Source organism: Neophocaena asiaeorientalis, unplaced genomic scaffold (assembly GCF_003031525.2).
Source record: "Neophocaena asiaeorientalis asiaeorientalis breed wild unplaced genomic scaffold, Neophocaena_asiaeorientalis_V1.1 scaffold151, whole genome shotgun sequence".
In the NCBI taxonomy this organism is placed as follows: domain Eukaryota; kingdom Metazoa; phylum Chordata; class Mammalia; order Artiodactyla; family Phocoenidae; genus Neophocaena; species Neophocaena asiaeorientalis.
Window position 1 is genome coordinate 3,313,359 of NW_020175490.1, and position 24,012 is coordinate 3,337,370.

A 24,012-nucleotide genomic window follows, 5' to 3' on the forward strand; every position below is an offset into this window, starting at 1 on the left:
TCCATTCAAAAGCAGTATTCTATCCATTTTTTTCAAGGACACATAGAACATCCTCCAGGTTAGATCACATGCTAGGCCACAAATTTAAAATTTATTTTAAAGTAAATAAATTTAAGAAGTAAATTTAAGAAGATTGAAATTATATCAAACATATTTTCTAACACAATGCTATGAAACTAGAAGTCAATTACAAGAAAAAAACTGCAAAAAACACAGAGAGTTAGAGGCTAAACAATATGCTACTAAACAACAAATGTATCACTGAGTCAATCAAAGAAGAAATAAAAACATATCTGGAGCCAAAGAAAAATGAAAACACAATGATCCAAAACCTATGGGACAAAGCAAAAGCGGTTCTAAGAGGGAAGTATAGAGTGGTAAAAGCCTACCACAAGAAACAAGAAAAACCTCAAATAAACTACCTAATCTTACACCTAAAGGAACTAGAAAAAGAAGAACAACAAAACCCTAAGTTAGTAGAAGGGAATAAATCATAAAGCTCAGAGTAGAAATAAATGAAATAGAAACAAACAAAAAAAACCCACAACACAATAGGAAAGATCAATGAAATGAGAAGCTGGTTCTTTGAAAACATAAACAAAATTGATAAAACTTTAGTGAGATTCATCAAGAAAAAAGAGAGTGGGTCAAAATCAATAAAATCAGAAATGAAAAAGGAGAACTTATATTCAACACCACAGAAATACAAAGGATCATAAGAGCTTACCACAAACAATTATACACCAATAAAATGAACAACCTAGCAGAAATGCACAAATTCCTAGAAATGTACAATCTCCCAAGACTGAACCAGGAAGAAATAGAAAATGTGAACAGATCAATTACCAGTAATGAAATTAAATCAGTAATTTAAAAAAACTACCAACAATCAGACGTCCAAGAGCAGATCACTCCACCAAACATTTGGAGAAGAGTTAATACCTCTACTTCTCAAGCTTTTCCAAAAAAATTGCAGAGGAAAGAATGTTTCTGAACTTATTCTACAAAGCCAACATCACCCTGACACTATCCAGACAAAGATATCACAAAACAAAGAAAATTACAGGTCAATACTCCCAATAAATATAGGTGCAAAAATCCTCAATGACAAATAATTCCATGATACATTAAAAGTATTATACATCACAAAGTGGGATTTATCCCAGGGATTCAAAGATGGCTAAATATCCCTAAATCAATCAATTTAATACACGACAATAACAAAACAAAGGATAAAAATCATATGATTAGCTCAATAGATGCAGAAAAAGCTTTTGAAAAAGTTCAGCATCCATTTATGATTTAAAAAAAACTCTCAATAAAGTTGTTATAGAGGGAATATACCTCAACTTAATAAGGCCATATATGTCAAGCCATCAGCTAACTTCATACTCAAGGGTGAAAAGCTGAAATCTTTTCCTCTAAGATCAGGAACAAGTCAAGGATGCCCACTCTCACCATTTTTATTTAACATAGTATAGGAAGACCTAGCCACACTAATCAGACAAGAAAAGTAAATAAAAGGAATCCAAGTGGGAAAGGAAGAGTAAAACTGACACTGTTTGCCGATGACATGACTATACATAGAAAATCCAAAAGGCACAACCAAAAAATCCTAGAACTCATCAATGAATTGAGTAGAGTTGCAGGATTCAAAATTAATATACAGAAATCTGTTGCATTTCTATGCACTAACAATGAACTATCAGAAAGAGAAATTAAGAAAACAATCCAATTTACATCAGAAATAATAAAATACCTAGGAATAAGTCTAATAAGGAAATAAAAGACCCATACTCTGACAACTTTAAAACATTGATGAAAGAAATTGAAGACAGTACAAATAAATGGAAAGATATATGGTGCTCATGAATTGAAAGATTTAATATTGTTAAAATGTCCATACTACACAAAGTAATCTATATATTTAATGCAATCCCTATCAAAATACTCATGGCATTTTTCACAGAACTAGAACAAATAATCCTAAAAATGAAACCACAAAAGACCCTGAATAGGCAAAACAATCTTTAGAAAAAAAAGAACAAAGCTGGAGGTATCATGCTCCCATACTTGAAATTATACTACACAGCTATAGCAATCAAACTGTATGGCAGCAGTCCCCAAACTTCTTGGCACCACAGACTGGTTTCATGGAAGACAATTTTTCCATGGACCAGAGGGGACAGGATGGTTTCAGGATGATTCAAGCACATTACATTTATTGTGTACTTTATTTCTATTATAATATATAATGAAATAATTATACAACTCACCATAATGCAGAATCAATGGTAGCCCTGAGCTTGTTTTCCTACAACTAAATGGTCCTATCTGGGGGGTGATGGGAGACAGTGACACACGAAATGTGTTGTTTATGTCCAGTCTACTCCATAATCTCTTTTTGGTTGCTGTCACTGCTGAAAACCCTGCTTCAAAATGATAGGATGTAGGAAATGAAAGCAGGCTTTTCAGTGCTTTTGTGGCACTCTCAAGATATTCCACCTTGAATTTAATCCAGAACGTATGGAGATTTGAAGTTGTCTCAAACATACTTTTAAGGCCACCATCATTTGCAATCTCAAGCAGTTGATCCTCCTTTAGCAAGACAAAGTTGATTCACCTGGCTTATTCACAAATGGTCTTGGATCCATTCCTTCCCAGTTTGGGGGTCTTTTGTGGTTGGGAAGTAATGCTCAAACTCTGGAAACCTGAGATAGGTGATCATGCACCAGCTAGGAGAAAGAAGGCCCTGGCTCAGTCTCTTTCAAAATCTCTGCTAATGTTTGAAACATGTCAAAAATCCCAAAGTTCACTCATCGCCCCCATAATTCTAGTTTGGCTTTGAATGCAGCCACTTGATCTGCCAACTGGAACACAGTTGTCTTTCTCCCCTGAAGTGACAGATTGAGTTCGTTGCACAGGTTGAATACGTCACACAAGAAAGCAAGTTTTGCGACCCATTCTATGTCACTGAAATGTACTGCCAGTGGTGACTGTTTTTCTGAAAGAAATCTCTGAGGTAGCCTTGTAACTCAGAAACTCTGGCCAGTGATCTACCTTCAGAATGCCATCTCACTTCTTTGTGTAAGAGAAGACATGTGTGCTCTGAGTCCATCTCCTCACAGAGCTGTGCAAACAGAAGTGAGTTAAGGGCATGTACTTTTATGTGGTTGATAATTTTAATCACATCCTACAAAACGTTGTTAAGTTTAGGTGACATTTTTTGGCTAACCAGCATTTCTCTATGGATGACACAGTGCATAGAATCACATTCAGAAGCAATCTCTTTGACCCAAGTAGTGAAAGCAGAAAGTTGTCCAGTCATGGCAGCTGCTCTGTCTGTGCATACACTGACACAAAATGACCAATTCAATTTTCCTGATATGTAATCATTCAAAGACTTGAATAGTTCTGCAGCTGTGCTGTTGGTTAAGTGCACATAACATATCCTCATGCACATCCTCCTAAAAAATATATCACACAAAAAGAAGCATTGTTGCCTTGTTGTCAACATCAGTAGACTCGTCAACCTGGATTGTGTGCCATGGTGACTCATTAATCTTCTCTAACAATTGTACCTCAATATCTCTGCTATTTCATCAGTTCATCCAGTTATGGTGCTAGCTGAAAGAGGAATACTCTTGAACTGAACCTTTTGAACTGCAGCCTCTCCTAAAAGTTCACAACAAATGTCCTTAGCAGCAGGCAGGATCAACTCTTCACGAATAGTAAAGGGCTTCTTAGCTTTAGCAATGTGGTTAGCCACTAAGAATGATGCTCTCAGGGCAGACACATTTGATGAAGTGGTGGCCTTCAATAATTGCTTCTGCTCTTAGTATTCATGCTTTTTTCTTTTGAAAAACTCCAAAGCCTTGTCTTTGAATGCAAGGTGCTTGGAGAATGTGAATCACCTGTTGCAATGAACCCATAATTTAAGTAGGACTCTTGCTATTTTCTTTTAAATGCAGCTTTCATTTTGTTGCCAGTCTTAGAGTCTTCTGCTGTCTCATCATTGGGTCTTTCCCCCTTTTCAAAGAAGCTCTCCAGCAACATTTGTTTTTAACTCATTTTGGCTAGGGTTAGCTTGTGGGCTTACCAAAACTGTGACTGAGACAAGTGTGCAGTGAGGGAAAGAGGTGCAGACAGAAGTGGTAAATAAAATAATGGATGGGCCATGCACGGACTAAAATAAGTGTTGGATTCTGACTTAAAGCCTGCCACCATATGCAACTGTACAATTGAAGTACATCAACTCACTTGCCACTATAAATTCTTCCACCAGATGCAGCTTGTCACTTGCCACTCACTGTTAGAGTTTTTATTTTGGCTGCATTGGGTCTTCATTGCTGCGCATGGGCTTTCTGTAGTTGTGGCGAGCGGGGGCTACTCTTCATTGTGGTGCACAGGCTTCTCATTGTGGTGGCTTCTCCTTTTGTGAAGCATGGGCTCTAGGCATGAGGGCTTCAGTAGTGGTGGCACACAGGCTTAGTAGTTTTGCCTCGGGGGGTCTAGAACACAGACTCAGTAGCTGTGGAGCATGGGCTTAGTTGCTCCATGGCATGTGGGATCTTCCCAGACCAGGGATCAAACCCTCGTCCCCTGCATTGGCAGGTGGATTGTTAACCACTGCACCACCAGGTAAGTCCCTACTGATAGGGTTTTGATATGTCTCTACAAGCAATTGATTTATTATGGTCTCTGTTCAGTCAAACCTCTCTACTAATGATAATCTGTATTTGCAGCCGCTCCCCAGTGCTAACATCACCGCCTCAGCTCCACCTCAGATCATCAGGCATTAGATTCTCATAAGGAGTGTACAACCTAGATCCCTCACATATGCAGTTCACAGTAGGGTTTGCGCTTCTATGAGAATCTAATACTACCACTGATCTGACAGGAGATGGAGCTCAGGCAGTAATGCGAGTGATGGGGAGCAGCTCTAAATACAGATGAAGCTTCACTTGCTTACCCACCACTCACCTCCTGCTGCACAGCCCAGTTCCTAACAGGCCACAGGCCAGTATCTATGGCCCAGAGGTTGGGGACCCCTGCTGTATGGTACTGAACAAACAGACAAAGAGATTGATGGAACAGAATAGAGAGCCTAGAAATAAACCCACTCCATATAGTCAGTTAATCTATGACAAAGGAGCAAGAATACACAATGGGAAAGACAGTTGCTTCATTAAATTGTGTTGGTAAAACTGGACAGCTATATTCAAAAGAGTGAAACTAGATAATTTTCTCACACCATATACAAAGTAAACTCAAAATGGATTGTAGACTTAAATGTAAGACCCAAAGCCATAAAACTTCTAGAAGAAAAATGGAACTAGGAACACCTTGCATGTATGTTCTTATTCAATTAAGTAATATGTTCAGATAGATTATTTGAAGAAAAGGAACTGTGTCTTTGTTTCATCATGAGAAAGATGTTTTTTTCTCATAAACAAATTTTGCATTCATCAAATATCTAATATGATTTAAAATGTCACTCACAAATATGTTTTATTCATTTTTCTCTTGCACAAGATAAATTAATATTGGCCAAAAATATATCATTTTTCTGAATTGCTTTGGCCTAAGGAAGGCAACAGGGTGTAGTGAAAAATGTATGAAAATTCTAGTCAAAAGACCCAGGCTGGAGTCCTACCTACATCACTTAATAACTGTATTTATTCTGTGTTTCTGTTTATGAAAGCAAAGAATTGCCTCCTCCACCTACATCTCATTAAAATTATTTTTTATATAGTTTCTTTAAAAAAAGGCTGTTAATTAAAGAAGAGCATGCTCCTCACTGGTTCTTTCAATCTATAGCGTGCATTTCAAATTCATAACCACAAATTCCATAGAATCTTTCTTGTCTTTTTGCAAATATTTTAAATCACTAAATTAAAATGCAGTTAAAATGGATATCTGCTAAGAGATGTTCATAGTTAACATGAATGAGAATCATTTTAGCCAAGCTTTGTGGGTATAGAATTTTAGAACCACCATAATAAGCAGAGAGAAGGATATACTCTACAATGTGCATTTCTGAAGCTATTGGCAGTTACCATAATGAGATGGAGTGTCATGGAGTGGAAATGAAACACCCACATATCAGCACTTGCTTTTCACTCATAGTTCTATGACCCTATTCAAATTATATTGCTTATAGGGCCCTGAATGAAAGAGAGGTGTATATAAAGTGATCTGTGATCTGAAAGGATGAAAGTGAAGAAATTTTTTAACATTTGCAATAAAGTCAAAGAAAGAAACAAAAACAAACCAGTACTAAGAATGGGTGTCCTTAAGGTATATAAGACAATATGAAGGAGGAAATCATGAATCAGGAATATAAAGGTACTGGTTCATTCCTATTTCCCTATATAAGAGAATAAAGCTTTTTCACAAACTTTAGATATCTAAATAAAAGTATTTTATAAAACTTGAATCCTTGATTATACATACAGACTAGGGACACAGAGTATAATGTAGATGTGCTACACTACAGAGATGAAAAGTTTGGGACAATTTGCCAACAAAAAGTGTTTTTTACATTATTGATTTCACTACCACACTGGTAAGTTTTTTATTGGGAGGCTGTCTTAGTTTGGTTTCCCCTAGAAACAGATCTTAAGACAAGGATGTATGTGTAATCAGTTGGTTTAGGAGGGGAAGAACACACTAGGAGCGGAGTGGAGAAACGCAGTCAATAAAAGATGCCTTTATCTAGGAGATTATCATGTGAGTGACAGGGGCTTAATCTCATTTGAAATTAGCGTAAACTAATTAATGGAAGCTAGTGTAGAACATACATGTCAGAATCTTCTCACTTGTGAGGCAAGGAGTTGAGAGTATTTATGCACCAGCTTCTGTCAATCGTTGTATGAGGGCTGCTGAGAAGGAAGGTATTAATTCCCTGGCACTTCTAACTTGGTCTCCCCACCACCAAGGGCAAAGTGGGCTCTAGAGATCAGAGAAGACCCTGAGTCAAGGAAATTCAGGGGCTGGCAGTTAGAAGGTGAGCAATTATGCATTGAAATAGTAAGAGGAAAAACGTAGGTGGAGCATCAGTAGTGTTTATTACATTGACTAACAATACAGACATAGGAATTTAAGTTTGTACAGGATTCTAGAGCTCAAAGAAGGGTACTCAAAATCTTTTACTTGTAGTCAGTCAATATCTGCTAGGAACTTCCAGTGAGAGAGAGATCACTACTTTAAGAGGCAGCCATCTTATTATGGACAACTCTCTTCCCCTCCCTTTCCCCTAAAAAGAGTTTGTGCTAATTAGAAACTTTTATAATTTTTAACATTTCCAAGTATAGAAGAAAATGCATATGTGTATACACCTCTTTATCTTTAAATATATGAAGAGAGTTCTCATTCCCTATTTTCTCCCTGAATCTCTTCTCACACTAAACAGCCTTAGTCCTTTTTGGTCAGGGATTCCTTCTTTTCCTCTCCCCATCTGTGCATCATACTGAGGGCCTGCTGTTATCTTACAAGTTGTAGTTTAAGTCTGCAGGTTGTTTGCAAAAGTCCTTTGCCTTATGTCTTACTTTGATGGAACTGAAGTAAACTAAACAAACTAAAGCTTTTGTTTTTATCAATAATAATATATTTTGAAACACCTTAAAAGTCAACATTCAGGAGACATTTTGGACTTTGGAATGTCTATTAAAAAAAAGTATTAGTGACAGTGACTGCCTTCACGATAATGTTTCCAACATTTACCAAGAATCATGTCCCTATCACCACCAAATATGTTGTACTCTTTTCTCCTTGTCACTGAATTCTCTGGAACATAATAACAATTAACAATTCCTGGGAGAGGAATTTCCAGCTAACTTATGAAATCAAATTAAAAGGGAAACCAAAATCATTCATACTCAAGTGTGCCATTGCAAATTTTTAGCTTAAAAAGAGTGCTCAATATAATGGTCATAGCTTTATAATAATAATTTGAGGTAATATAAGCTCTTATCTAGAAAGACATCTGAGTGCTTTATAAGTCATTGAAATATAAAGAATTAACACAAAATCAGATTGTGGATTGAAGGCTGAACTATCATTCATTTGGGAGTCTTGAGTTGATCTTAATAAGCTAGTGTTTGTGACATTTATATCCTCATTAACTTCTTTATATTTTAATCAATATTTATTATCGGTTCTCTTTTTAAAACTACCTATTCTCCTAACCAAGTGATACCACTTCTCCTTAAAACCCACAACACTCCCTTTACTCTGCTCTGCATTTCAGTCATTTCTATTTAAATCTTATACCCTTATGAGAAAGTAAACACCCTTATAACAGCAGCACTGACTTACTTTATGGTCCTTGAATCCTCTTACCCTAAACTTGTACATAGGTAACAGCTATTGAATTAAATTTATCTAAGGGTGAGATCAAGATGGAACTGTCCTGGATCCATTTTCCCTAATTTTAATAAATTAATAAATATTTAGAAGTCACATTCATAAATATCAATTATGTCATAATTTGTTAAAACAATTGTTGGGATCTCATCTGGGGTTTACCATGGTAATATACCTAGGCTTAATTTTAGAAGTGACTCATTTGACCAGCACCGAAGATACTTCTAAACAGCTGTTTGTTTCCTAAAAAACAAACAAGAAAAAGTAATTAAAGGAATCAGTCACTTTCTGTATTTTATTCTTGTAAAGATGGACTCCTTTGAAAGAGAATGATCAATGTAACTTGTATAATCTTTCCTAACCTATTAGTTAGAATTCTAAACAGACACTTGATCATTATTCTTTGTCTAGTTGCATCCTCTGTGTCTTTCAAGAAGGTAAAAAGAATGGAGATGCAGATTTTCTACTCCTACATTTTTCTGTCTCTATGAAAGGCCATAATTAATTATTGCAACCAAGTCCTCACCCTAGGCATTGTTTTCTCTTAATGACTTGGCCAAACACACTGTATGAAGGTAATGCTATTTTTCTTTTTCTTTCTTTCTTCTTGTTTTTTTTTTTGCTACTGTATTTTCTTAATGGTTTATTTTATTTATTTATTTTAACATCTTTATTGGAGTATAATTGTTTTACAATGGTGTGTTAGTTTCTGCTTTATAACAAAGTGAATCAGCTATACATATCTTTCACCTCAAGCTGTTTATTTTCCCTCTTTATAAAAGAAAAACGTCAGAAATACAGAGACACAATGTTTGATCTGCATGCAAAATTAAGTCACTCAGATTTGGTTGTTTTACGGGATAGTCTTCACTTTTGTTGTGATGATGAAAGTTATGAAAAACCATACTCATGACATTGTCAGTTTTACACAGACATAAAAAAAAAAAAAAACCTTAGACAAATGACCTTCTAGGTGTAGGACACTTTACTACAGAGTATAAATTAGGGTTTTTTTCACAAAGAAATTTCCATCTAGTGGTGGATGCTTGGCAGAGGGACCAATATCTGACCTTACACCATGGCCACACTAGGTTAGGGTGGTGAGTGTTTAAAGGCAATGAGACCTTTGCAACAGTTTGTCTAACACATTTGTTTTTTCCCAGCCAGGATCTGGCTCAGCAAAAATGGTATTCTGTCTAACATAACCAGCCAGGTAAATAAATCTTCAGACCTCTGGCCCTTGAGTTCTCAGTTTCCAGAATATTGATACATATCAAGCTGTGCAAGGCCTTTTCTGCCAGGATTTATGTCACTTTCAGTTCTTTGTGGTTTTGTTAAATCCTCACCTCTTGGAAATGTATTACATAAGCTCTAGTTTATTATAGTTCTTTCTAGCAATCTAGAACCAAGAGTGGTTTCTTCATGGAGACACCTAGTGCAGAATTTCCATTGGTTCCATATCTTTTTAACATTTACAAGTGTTTATACTTTAAAATGAATTTAAAAGAAATCAGAGGTGATTGACTACAGACACACAGAAAATGCCAGCTGAGAAAGAAGAGGCAGGAGAAGTAAGGGGGTTAAAGAGAGTGCATAAAAGGCTTAAATAGCCACACCAGAGAAAAGTTATAGTGAATCAGCAAGACATAAATAATGGATTGCCAAGTGGCAACAATCCTTGCTGAGATCAAATAGCAGGAATCTCTAGTAAGATTCAACAATAGAGTATGCAGTTTCCCAAATATGTACCAACCATCTTTGATAATTATCTTTGCAAAAGCTGTAACTGAGCTTCCCAGAGAATAAGAGGGCTCCAGCCTGCTCAGCCCATGCTAAACCACTCAGGTTTGCATTACCCAATAACATGAGTAATTAAACTGCTTATTTACCAAACTTTCTTTATACTGCAATCTATTTATTGCTTGTCCTCATCTTTATGGTAAGATTGTCAAGGGGATTTCAGTTTTAGATAAATTATGGACTACATAAATCTGGCAATATAAAACATGTAGAATACTATGTAGAACATTACAAATGTATAGCTGAACATCAAAGGAAGTAAAGAAAATCTTCAGGGGTCAAGAATGCAATATGGCTGTGCTGAAGGAAATTGTCAGATTGGGTAGCCTGACTGGGGATTTAATGCTCACTCAAGAACAAGAACTTTGTGTTCAGTCAAGGCAATAAGTTAGATCTTGGATCCCACATAAAGCCAGATTATTGAAAGGAAACAACTCAATAAAGAGGAAGAGTAGAAAAAATCTACTTTTAAGTGTTTTCTGTCTTGACCTGGGCTTAGTGTAGGGAGGGAGATATCTTCGGTGAGAATTTGTCATCACAGCCTTCATTAGGCAGATTGTAGTTTGAATTTATACCACACCCTGTGATCTGGGAATCTGGAAACTGGAAAATTATCATAAAGGTGGCCTTAAGGCCAGTGATACCAACATTGTAGTATCTGTTAGAAGCAAATAGAAAATATCTTTGAATGGATATGTTATGGGATACTGGCTGAGAATTGCCCAGAATTGTTGAAGTACAATCCTTATAGTCAGGAAGCACAAAAATGCTGAACAAAGTAAACAAAAATTAAAAAGTAAAAATCCAAACTCATTGTAATGAAACTGAAGAATCTTTAATACAAAGAAAATGTCTTAGATGTAATTGAAAAGAAAAGATTAGATGAACAGAAACTCCATTTCACCAAAAGCTATGTATGCAAAACTCTGTTTTCCAACACAATTCATATGTTCTGGGTTTAAAACAAAAGGGTTGAGAAGTCAAGATGTCAGAGTAGTAGCAGGATGTAGAGTTCAACTTTCCCCACAAATGCATCAAGAATACATCTACAAATGGAACAATTCTCACAGAGAACCTGCTGCACACTAGCAGAGGACTTTGGACACCTAAAAAGACAAGAAAAATCCCTGCATAACCAGGTAAGATGAAAGAAAGAAGAAGGGGAAAAGGAGAGGAGAGGAAGTGGGACAGGACCCACACCGCTGGTGGAAAGCTGAAAGAGAGAACAGGTTCCTGCATCTGGGGAAGCCCCCTCACCAGCAGGGAGATCAGCTGGGACAGAAGGGGAGCTTTGGAAGCTCAGAGGAGAGTGCACCAACCAGTCTGTAGCAGGCAGGACAGAGTGAGATCTACACAGAGGGTCCAAGTCACAGCTCTGCATACCCCAGCTTGAGACATGTGTCTGCCAGTGCAGACAGGACCTGGGTGCTGGAACTTGGGGTTTGGAGAGCAGACTCGTGGAGAGGACTGCTGTTGGATGTGAGGAGACAGCCTGAGGGGATGGGAAAGAGGAGCTCCACAGCCAGGAATGATCCTGGAGGAAGCCCAGACCTCCATAGAAGTGAAGTGTCATTGTTGAGTGATACACAAAGGGCAGGGCTGCCATTGCAGCCTCTCTCCCCATGCTCCAGCCCCTGCCTCCCCAGCACACTAGGAAGGGATCCTGCTGGGACTGGCTCTCTCGCACCTGCAGTCCCTGGCCACACCTCATGCCCCATCCCTGCTGTGGCCAGCTCTCTTACGCCCTTGGCATTCTGCTCCCCCACACGGAGGTGGAGCTGAAACCAGGGGCACTGCAACTAAGGAAGAAGAACTAAAATCTCTCCTCACAGATGCACAAACCACAGAATTACACCCCCATGACTGGCTTTGTAAACTCAGTGACTGCAGAATATCTGAGTGGTCAATGAGTGCTCCTGCAGCCAAGACAAGTCTAGCTTTAGCAGCTGCAGACTTTGTGAGCACATACACATGTGATGGGCCAGGCCAGAGTCTGAGCTGCCCCCATAGAGCCCACAGTAGGTCCAGATCTATAATTACTGCAATCCTGGGAGCTGACTTCAGTGGATCTATGTTGGTGGACTGTTGAAAACAATGCCTGAGAGACACCGGGGCCAATTGCCAGCATACCCACAGTTAAGGTGGGGCCGAGAGCAGTGCCAACAACAGAATAACTTGTAAGCTCACACAACGGGTGAAAGGTGACACAATGCAGCATGCTCACAGGTGAACTGCTCCAGAGGAGGAAGACTCAGTGGCTTCTTTCCCAGTGGGAGTGCTCCAATCTCACCTACCTCGCTCTGTAGATCAGAAACAGCTATGAGACAAATCTGGGGGCCTCCATTCAAACAACTGGGTAGCAGACCCTGCCCTTGACAGGCATTGACAACCACAGAGTAAAGGGGAGACCCTGCTTACTATCCAGGGCAGGTCTGGTCACCACAAAGCCACTCAAATACCCTATCAAGGGGATAATGACCAGTATACACTGAGGAAAGAGGTGGCAGACATTGATACTAAAAACAGCCCTCACACACACATACACAAAAATTAAACCTATGGAGGTTATATAGGGATGTTCCCATATAAAAATAACCCTCCAAGACAGTCTGAGCATCTGGCATCGGGAGGAAGAACCCCAAGAGCATTTAACCTTGAAGGTCAGCAGGGCTTGAGGACAGGAGCTCCACAGGGCTGGGGGAAACAGATACTCCACTCTTGGAGGGTGTACACAGGGTCTCACATGCACTGGGCTGAGCACAAAGAAGTACCTCCATAGGAACCTGGGTTATACCGACCCAGGGGTCTTGGAGGGTCTCCTGGGAGGGCGGGGGTTGGCTGTAGTTCACCATGGGGCAAGGACACTAGTATCAGAGGCTCCAGGGAATATTAATCTGTGTGAGATCTCCAAGAGGTCCTCATTTGACACCAAAACCTGACCCCACCCAAAAGCCTGCAGGCTCCAGTGCTGGAATGTCTCAGGCCAAACAACCAACAAGACCAGGAAAACAGCCCCACCCATCAGCAGACAGGCTGGCTAAAGTCATACTAAGCTGACAGACACCCCAAAATACACCATTTGACATGACCCTGTCCACCAAAGGGACAAGAACCAACTCCACCCACCAGAGGGAAGGCATCAGTCCCCCCCTATCAGGAAGCCTGCACAAGCCCCAGAACCAAATTCACAAACCAGGGGACAGACACCAGAAGCAAGAGGAACTAACACCCTGTCTGAAGAAAGGAGACCACAAACACAGTAAGGCAGACAAAATGAAATGACAGATAAATATGTTGCAGAGGAAGGGGCAAGATAAAAACCTACAAGAAAAACTAAATGAAGAGGAGATAGGCAATCTACCAGAAAAATAATTCAGAGTAATGATGGTAAAGATGACCCAAGATCTTGGAAAAAGAATGGAAGCACAGATTGAGAAGATACAAGAAATGATTAACAACAACAACAACAAAAATAGAAGATTTAACAAACAGACAAACAGAAATGAACAACACAACAACCAAAAGGAAAAATACACTAAAGGAATCAATAGCAGAATAACTGAGGCAGAAAATGAATAAATGAGCTGGAAGACAGAGTGGTGGAAATCACTGCTGTGGAACAGAATAAAGAAAAAAGAATAAAAAGAAATGAGGACAGTCTCAGAGACCACTGGGACAACATTAAACACACAAACATTTGCATTTTATGGTTCCCAGAAAAAGGAGAGAAAGAGAAAGGGCCTGAAAAAAATATTTGAAGAGATTATAGTCCAAAACTTCCCTAACATGGGAAAGGAAATATTCAACCAACTCAAGGAAGCACAGAGAGTCCCATACAGGATAAACTCAAGGAGAGACATGCCAAGACATATATTAATCAAACTAACAAAAATCAAATACAAAGAAAAAATATTAAAAGCAACAAGGGAAAAGCAACAAATAACATACAAGGGAATTCCCATAACATTATCAGCTGATTTTTCAGCAGAAACTCTGCAGGCCAGAAGGGAGTAACATGATATATTTAAAGTGATGAAAGGGAAAAACCAACAACCAAGAATACTCTACCCAGCAAGGTGCTTATTCAAATATGACATAGAAATCAACAGCTTTACAGATAAGCAAAAGCTAAGAGAATTCAGCAGCACCAGAACAGCTTTACAACAAATCCTAAAGGAACCTCTCTATTCAGGGGGAAAAAAGAGGCCACAATGAGAAACAAGAAAATTACAAATGGGAAAGCTCACTGGTAAAGGAAATCATCCATACACAAATAGAATATTAAAACAAGCAACCATAAGAAGAGGAGGGTACAAATGCAGGAAATGGGAATGCATTTGAAATTAAGAGACCAGCAACCTAAAACAACTTTGTGTGTGTGTGTGTGTGTGTGTATATGTATATATATAAATCAAAACCAAATGGGAAATGGAAACCAAAAAAGTACAATAGGTACACATAATAAAAGGAAAAAGCAACCCAAACACAGAACTTATGATGGTGATCAAACCACAAGAGAAGAGAACAAAAGAGGCATGGAAGGGACAAAAAAAATACCCAAACAATGAAGAAAATGGCAATTGGACCATACATATTGATACATATATATTGATAATTACCCTAAATATTAATGTATTAAGTGCTTCACCCAAAAGACATAGATTGGCTGAATGCATACAAAAACAAGACCCATAGGAACCTGCTGTTTGGCACAGGGAGCTCAGCTTGGTGATGACCTACATAGGTGGGATGGTGGGTGGGAAGGAGGTCCAAGAGTGAGGGAATATATGTATACATATAGCTGATTCACAGTGTTGTACAGCAGAAACTAACACAACATTGTAAAGCAATTATACTCCAATAAAAAAAAAAAAAAAAAAAAAAAAAAATACATATAGCTGATTCACAGTGTTGTACAGCAGAAACTAACACAACATTGTAAAGCAATTATACTCCAATAAAAAAAAAAAAAAAAAACACAAGACCCATACATATGCTGTCTACAAGAGACCCACTTCAGACCTAGGGATGCATACAGACTGAAAATGAGGGGTTGGAAAAAGGTATTCCATGCACATGGAAGTCAAAAGAAAGCTGGAGTAGCAATACTCATATCAGATAAAATAGACTTAAAGACTGTTACAAGAGACAAGGAAGGACACTACATAATGATCAAGTGATCAATACAAGAAGAAGATATAACATTTGTAAATATATATGCACGCAACATAGGAGCACCTTTATATAAAAGGCAAATGTTAACAGCCATAAAAGGAGAAATTGACAGAAACACAGTAATAGTGGGGAACTTTAATACACCACTTTCGTCAATGAACAGATCATCCAGACAGAAAATCAGTAAGGAAACAAAAGCCTTAAATGACACATTAGAACAGGTAGACTATGATATTTATAGAACACTCCATCAGAAAGCAGCAGAATACGCTTTCTTCTCAACTGCACATGGAACATTCTCATGGATAGATCACATCTTGGGTCTCAAATCAAGGCGTGGTAAGTTTAAGAAAATTGAAATAATATCAAGCATATTTTCTGACAACCCTATGAGATTAGAAATTAATTACAGGAAAAAAATGTAAAAAACCAAACACATAGAAGCTAAATAATATGTTAATAAACAACCAGTGGATCACTGAAGAAATCAAAGATGAAAAAAAAAACCTAGGGACACAGGAATCCAAAACCTATGTGGTGCAGCAAAAGCAGTTCTAAGATGGAAGGTTATACCACTAGAATCTTGTCTCAGAAAAATCTCAAATAAACATCCTAACTTTACACCTAAAGCAACTAGAGCAAGAAGAACAAACAAAACTCAGAGTCAGTAGAAAGAAAGAAATCATAAAGATCAGAACAGAAATAAATGAAATAGAAATGAAGAAAACAATAGCAAAGATCAATGAAACTAAAAGCTGGTTCTTTGAGAAGATAAACAAAATCGATAAACCTTTAGACAGACTCATCAGGAAAAAAAGGGAAAGGGCTCAAATCAAGAAAACTAAAAATGAAAAAGGAGAAGTTACAACTGACACTGCAGAAATACAAAGGATCATAAGAGACTACTATAAGCAACTCTATGCCAATAAAATAGACAACCTGGAAGAAATGGACAAATTCTTAGAAAGATACAACCTTCTAAGACTGAACCAGGAAGAATAGAAAATATGAACAAATCACAAATAATGAAATTGAAACTGTGATTAAAAATCTTCCAACAACAAAAGTCCAGGACCAGATGGCTTCAAAGGTGAATTATACCAAGGATTTAGAGAAGAGTTAACAACTATCTTTCTCAAACTCTTCCAAAAAATAGCAGAGAGAGGAACAGTCCCAAGCCCATTCTACAAGGCCACAATCACCCTGATCCCAAAACCAGACAAAGATATCACAAAAAAAGAAAGTTGCAGGCCAATATCACTGATTAACATAGACGCAAAACTCCTCAATAAAATACTATCAAACATAATCCACAACACATTAAAAGGATCATACACTGTGATCAAGTGGGATTTATCTCAGGGAGATAAGGGTTCTTCAGTACATGCAAATCAATCAATGTGATAAACCATATTAACAAACTGAAGAATAAAAACCATATGATCATCTCAATAGATGCAGCAAAACTTTTGACAAAATTCAACACCGATTTATGACAAAATCTCCCCAGACAGTGGGCATAGAGGGAGCTTACCTAACATAATAAAGACTATATACAACAAACCCACAGCCAACATCATTCTCAATGGTGAAAAACTGAAAGTATTCCCTCTAAGATCAGGAACAATACAAGGGTGCCCACTCTCACCACTATTATTCAACATAGTTTTGGAAGTTTTAGCCATGGCAACCAGAGAAGAAAAAGAAAAGGAATCCAAATTGGAAAAGAAAAAGAAAAGTAAAAGAAAACAGTAAAGTCACTGTTTGCAGATAACCTGATACTGTACATAGAAAACCCTAAACATACCACCAGAAGACCACTAGAACTCATCAATGAATTTGGTAAAGTTGCAGGATATAAAATTAATATGCAGAAATCTCTTGCATTCCTATACACTAACAATGAAAGATCAGAAACAGAAATTAAGGAAACAATCCTATTTATCCTTGCATCAAAATGAATAAAATACTTAGGTATAAACCCACCTAAGGAGATACTCAGAAAACAATAAGATAATGATGAATGAAATCAAAGATGACACAAGCAGATCAGATGGAGAGATATACCATGTTCTTGGATTGGAAGAATTGTTATTATCAAAGCGACTATACTACCCAAAGCAATCTACAGATTCAATGCAATCCCTATCAAATTACCAATGGCATTTTTCACAGAACTAGGACAAAGAATTTTACAATTTGTATGGAAACACAAAAGACCCTGAATAGTCAAAGCTATATTGAGAAAGAAAAACACAGCTGGAAGAATCAGACTCCCAGACTTCAGACTATACTACAAAGCTACAGTAATCAAGACAGTATGGTATTTGTCCAAAAACAGAAATATAGATCAATGGAACAGGATAGAAAGTCCAGAGATAAACCCACACACTTATGATCAACTAATCTTTGACAAAGGAAGCAAGAATATACAATGGAGGAAAGACAGTCTCTTCAATAACTGGTACTAGGAAAACTGGACAGCCACATGTAAAAGAATGAAATTAGAACACTCCCTAGCACCATACCAAAAAAATCAAATCAAAACAGATTAAAGGCCTAATTGTAAGGTTGGATACTATAAAACTCTTGCAGGAAAACATAGACAGAACACTCTCTGACATAAATCACAGGAGGATCTTTTCAATCCACCTCCTACAGTAATAAAAATAAAAACGAAAATAAACAAATGGGACCTAATTAAACTTAAATCTTTTGCACAGCAAAAGAAACCATAAACAAAATGAAAAGTCAACCCACAAAATGGGAGAAAATATTTGCAAATGAAGCAATTGACAAGGGATTAAACTCCAAAATGTACAAACAGCTCATGCAGCTCAATATCAAAAAAACGAACAACACAATCAAAAAACAAACTTGGGGGGAAAAAGTGGAGAGAGACAAATTGGGAGATTGGGAATGACATATACACACTACTATATATAAAATAGATAACTAGTATGGGCTTGCTGTATAGCACAGGGAATTCTTCTCAGTACTCTGTAATGACCTATATGGGAAAAGAATCTAAAAATGAGTGGATACATGTATATGTATAACTGATTCCCTTTGCTGTACAGCAGAAATTAACACAACATTTTAAATCAACTATACTCCAATAAAAATTAAAAAAAACAAAAACTGGATTGGACCCCTTGGGAAAAATAGACTGGTAGAAGGGGAAGAGCAGGTGAGCATATAAAATGGGGGAGTTAACATGAGACCAACTTGGCTCTGGTTAAAAACTAACCAAGGAGTGGAGTAGAATGTAAACAGTGACAGTTAGTGCATCTGTTGGCCTCCAGCTGTTTTCCTTTTCAGCTATAAATAAGATAGGTTGTTTCTGGTGCTGGGCAGCTTGCAAGGTGTCAATATTGCACAAATTAACTCCAATCTCTCAGGAATAAAATTTGCACCTGCATGAAAGTGTGGTTATGGGACATGAATAAGAATGGAAATGAGAACCCTATTGTAGCTCCCTAGTTCACAAATATTGTTTGGAATAAGCTGGTACTTACTAGCAGTAATTCTCACAGTGAATGTCTCTGACTGAAGTTCTGTTGAAACATTTCTGGGATTATCTAAATATTTCATTAAATTGAATTGTTTTATTAATTAAACATGTAATACTCATACGGCAACTTTTAAAATACTAGATATCACCAATGCTTTATTTGTGCAAAGCTATGCAAGCTTCAGAATAAAGCTGCTTCTGCTATCTTGAAAAAAGTAATAATAAAATAAAATGGTTTTCCTGTGTTTCATACACAAGTCACTAATTTACAAAGAATTATTTTAGAAGATATTAAAATACCAAAAATAATTCAATTTTTTCTTTAATGAAAAAAGTATATGTAGGGCTTCCCTGATGGCGCAGTGGTTGAGAGTCCGCCTGCCGATACAGGGGACACAGGTTCGTGCCCCCGTCTGGGAAGATACCACATGCCGCGGAGCGGCTGGGCCCGTGATCCATGGCCACTGAACCTGCGTGTCCGGAGCCTGTGCTCCGCAACAGGAGAGGCCACAACAGTGAGAGACCTGCGTACTGCAAAAAAATAATAATAATAATAAAAGTATATGTAAATCTTATATTGTGTTGTTACCTTTGAGGACACCAATGAGGCTACAAAGCTGCTCATTAGTAACTGTCATTAGAGTTTCTCTAATTAAAGAAATTTTCAGTTTCACAAAATAAGAATTTTAATTTCTAGTACGGAAATAAAGTTGTACTTTTTAAAATATCTGATTACTTTTTTCTAAACTTTCTTAGTTTCTAATTTTCTAAACATTCCTAAAATACATTCATAGAAAAAAATTAATGTAGCAGAAGGAAAAGTCTCTTGATGTTGTTTTGTCCTTATTCTTTTTATCATAATAAAGTATTGTTATATCCATAGGAAAGTGAGAATTACCTAAGTATTCTGTGGTATCAGAGGTATCTAAAAACAGAGATTTTGCCTAGAAAAATCTTACCTGCTTTTCAGGACAATGATCCAATCTACTCATAGAAAATGATTCTCACCAGTTGAGGCACCTAACAGTCTATCATGAATTCTTATAAATCATCAATAAATTAAGTACATCTAAATTCTTTGAACCAAAATAATTTTCTTTCTTATGTTAAAGTATTCTTTTTTAGAAATATATGTAAACTATTGGTTTGTCTCATAACATCATTCTCTTTGAGGGGATTATAACATAGTAATTTTCTGAACAAGATATAATGAAATGATTGGTCATTTATACAATGGGATTGAAATTACAGGGGTCTTTTTTTTTTACTTCAACCACTTAATTTTTAGTGTGACTTATGAATTTCTTATAATTAGGATAAATCACTTTCATAAGAAAAACGATATCATTTTCTCAACATGTTTCCACATGGCATTATGCTAGAATAGTTAAAATTCTGTTTTTAAAAATATGATCATTCAGTAAAGTTAAATTGGTTTTCTCATATTTCCTTATATCTTCACAGATTGTGAGTGTTGGAAAGCATGTTAAAGGCTACCATTATATCATTGCAAACTTGGTAAGAACTCTTTATTTTCTATTTTTCATAAGAATTGCTCAGACATTCAAGATTATGTTAACTGTGCCTTGAAATAGTGCTCTATTATTAAACTATATTACTTACTAAGCTTTTTATAACACATAGGATAGTACTCTTATGTGTCCACAAAAAAATTAATGGTCAATCTAAGAAAGAAATGGAAAATTTTATTTAGGCCTACCTGAGGATTATAACCCACTAGTTAGTCTTTCAGAAAGCTCTGAGGACTGTTCTGCCCATTAGAGGTCAAAGCAACGAGATTTTCTGCACAACTTAGAGGTCAAAATATAAGTTTTTGAGATTAAGGGTTATGAATCAAAGTAACATATCGACAGTTTACAGAGTCCAACAAGGCAATAGTGGGTCATTGTGACCCCTTACAGGATTGAGAAAGGAATGTTATCTCCTAATCTCCTAAGTAGTTACCTTGCTGGTGCCAGTAGGAAATTGCTTCTTTTTCTTTCTTTCTTTTTTTTTTTTTTTGTGAGTAGGCATTCCTGGGTCTTCTAAGAGAATCTAGGTAATATATTAATGTATAATGTAGATGCACACTGCACACTAAAGGGGAGGAGGTGGTAGCTCAAATGGTGGAAAAATTTTGTTAAAATTTTCTTGTCTTTCCTTAAAAACAATTGTATTTCATTAATCACAGTGATCATATTTCTAATTCAATATATTTTGGTGCAGATAAGCTTGATATCTGCCATAGTGACCTTTAAAGCTAATTATAATGTTTGTTTTACTATGATATTACTTGGCAAATTAGATAATGGCCTTTTGTCTGTGTGAATGATAAATGTGCTACTCTATGGATGAAGATTGTCAATACTTAGGTGTATTACAAGAATGATTAAAACTGATGACCAATGTTTTTTAATTTTATGAAAAACAAGTTTGAAATGGCTATTTAAGAAAGTCTTTTGTTGGGAGTAATCCAAATTATTTTAATAGTGTCAACTTTTCACATATATATAGATGTTTATTTTACAACATACAGGCATTAGTATGAAATTCTTAAAGGTATAAGTCAAGTCCTTTTAGATTTCTTGGCAAGGCTCAAGTATTTCTTGTTAACTTTGCAAGTGTGGGGGAAAACTGACCATACAGAGGGCCATTCTCCTTGATTTATCAGAGTACCCTGTTAAAAAGGGCAGTATCATATCTTCCCTAAGGGCTTGATCTCAAAAGTGGTTTATCCTAGAGAAGTTAAGAATGTGTTCTTTTCCTCTTTTCCCACCATATATTTCTTTGGTGAGGATCTTGCACTCAAAGCAGGGAAAGAACAAAATGCTGGAAAACAGATTCATATTCATCCACTCTTTTCATGTGGCAAGTGGGCCATCACACTTTGAGACAGGAATTTTAAGTCTTTAGTGAACTAGGTTTTACTATGGAGTTGAGATATTAAAATACAGCAGTAAACTCTAAAGTTTTATTGTATTGTGTTTCTTGAATAAAGTATAATTTTGTTACTTAATATTATCATGAAAATACTGAGAAATTTTTACTTGTTTTTTCCATTGCTTTTAGTAGGCCTGTAGTCTGGATGTTTCAATATATTTTATAAAACTATAAATCTTAAAGCAAATATATCCTGATATTAATCACCATAAGAGAAAAAGAGAGACATTTATTGATGTGACTTATAATGTCACAATGACATTGTACAAGGAGACTCTAGCAAATAGAAGGTTTTAATACCATCTATTCTTTCCAAACAATGGAATTCAGAAGGAAAAAAAGAAGACAATATGTTACAGATTATCATGCCAGAACGGAATTGCTGACATTAATAGTTATAATTAATAGTTATAATATCCTAATGGGTATAACAGCCTGTATTAAACAGCCCTAGTAGATGGCATCACATTCAAGTTATCTATATAATGACTAAGTAACAACATATGAAGTAGAAAAGACTGATTTAGTTGGAGGGATTACGATGGAGACAAGGGAAGCTTCTAAACTCCTTTCCTTCCACAGACACACATACAGAGAAATTCCTCTGAGAAAAATCCAGAAACTAGCTGAATGACTCCTACACATCAGGCAGCTGAGAAAACACCCACACAGAAATGGGTTGGAAAAGGTGAGGCACACTCTTTCCATAAGCACTACTCCCAGCATAGTGCCACACAATCAGAAGGGAATCCCCAACCCTCAGCTTCTACATGAAGAGCAAAGGACTTGGACCACATGTTTAGCACCTCAGTTTTTAAGGCTGCCACTCAAGAGAGAGCCCCTCAAAAACACCTAGGTCCAAAAGCCAATGGGGCATGCATCCACATGACCACAGTGGTGTGAAACTAGAAATTAATTACAAGAAAAAAACTGGAGAATCTACAAATATGTGGAGATTAGCCAAAGGCTCCTGACAACCATTGGGTCAAAAGAAATCAAGAGTGAAATAAAAAAGTACCTTGAGACAAATGCAATTGGAAATGGAAACATACCATACCAGAACATACGGAATACACCTAAAGCAGTTCTAAAAGGGAAGTTTATAGAAATAGATGCCAACATTAAATAAAAATAGAGAAATCAAATAAAGAACTTTATACCTCAAGGAACTAGAAAAATGAGAAAAAACTAAGCTCAAATTTAGGTGAAGGAAGGAAATAACAAAGATCAAAGTGGAGATAAATGAAATAGAGACTAAAAAGACAATAGAAAATATCAATGAAGGTAGTTTTAAAAGATAAACAAAATTGACAAATCTTTAACTAGACAAAGGAAAAAGAAAACTTTTAAAAATCATAAAGGTAAGAAGATCAATTGCAACTAATACCACAGAAATACTAAGAAACTACTATGAACAATAATACTCACAAATTATATACCCTAGAAGAAATGAATAAATACCTAGAAACATATCAAGCATGAATTATAATTAAAAGGAAAATCTGAACTAACCAATAACAAGAGAGTAGTTTGAATCAGTAACCAAATCACTCCCCGACAAAAAAGTCCAGGACCATATGGCTTCATGGATAATTTCTACCAAACCTTTAAACAAGAATAATTACTAAAACTTTAAAAATTATTCCAATAAATAGAAGCAGAGAGAACACTTCCAAATTTACTTTCAAGGCCAACATTACACTGATACCAAAGCCAGACAATGACACTACAAAAAAAGTAAATTTCAGACTGATTGTTGAACACAGATACAAAAATCCTCTACAAAATATTAACAAACCAAATTAAACAGTACATTAAAAGGATGGAACGAAGATCATATCAAGATCAAGAGGGATTTGCCCAGAGATGCAAGGATGGTTTGATATCATCGAATTAACCAATGTGATGGCACCACATTACAAAAAGAATAAAAATCATATGATCATTTCAATAGAGGCAGAAAAAGCTTTTGACATAGTTCACATCATTTCATGATAAAAAAATCTCAAGAACCTGAGTATAGAAGGAACATACTGCACTATAAAAAAGGCCATGTATGATAAGCCCACATCTAACATCATATCTAATGTTGAAAAGCTGAAAGCTTTTCATTTAACATGAGGATGTCTTCTCTCACCACTATTTTTTCTTTTTTTATTTTTATATTTATTTAGTTATTTTTTTTTGAATTTTTTTTTTTAAACTGGTTGATCTGT

The 24,012-nt window shown here is 36.5% G+C and overlaps 1 protein-coding gene across 3 annotated transcripts in view; it reads left to right on the plus strand.

Moving 5' to 3' along the window:
- The window catches only part of GRIA4 (glutamate ionotropic receptor AMPA type subunit 4), a 522,548-nt gene that overhangs the window by 364,417 nt on the left and 134,119 nt on the right, over positions 1–24,012 (plus strand). For all 3 annotated transcript variants that reach the window (XM_024768906.1, XM_024768905.1, XM_024768904.1), the window contains one exon: positions 20,321–20,374. In XM_024768906.1, coding sequence (XP_024624674.1) covers positions 20,321–20,374 — 54 coding nt within the window. The remainder of the gene's footprint in view (positions 1–20,320; positions 20,375–24,012) is intronic.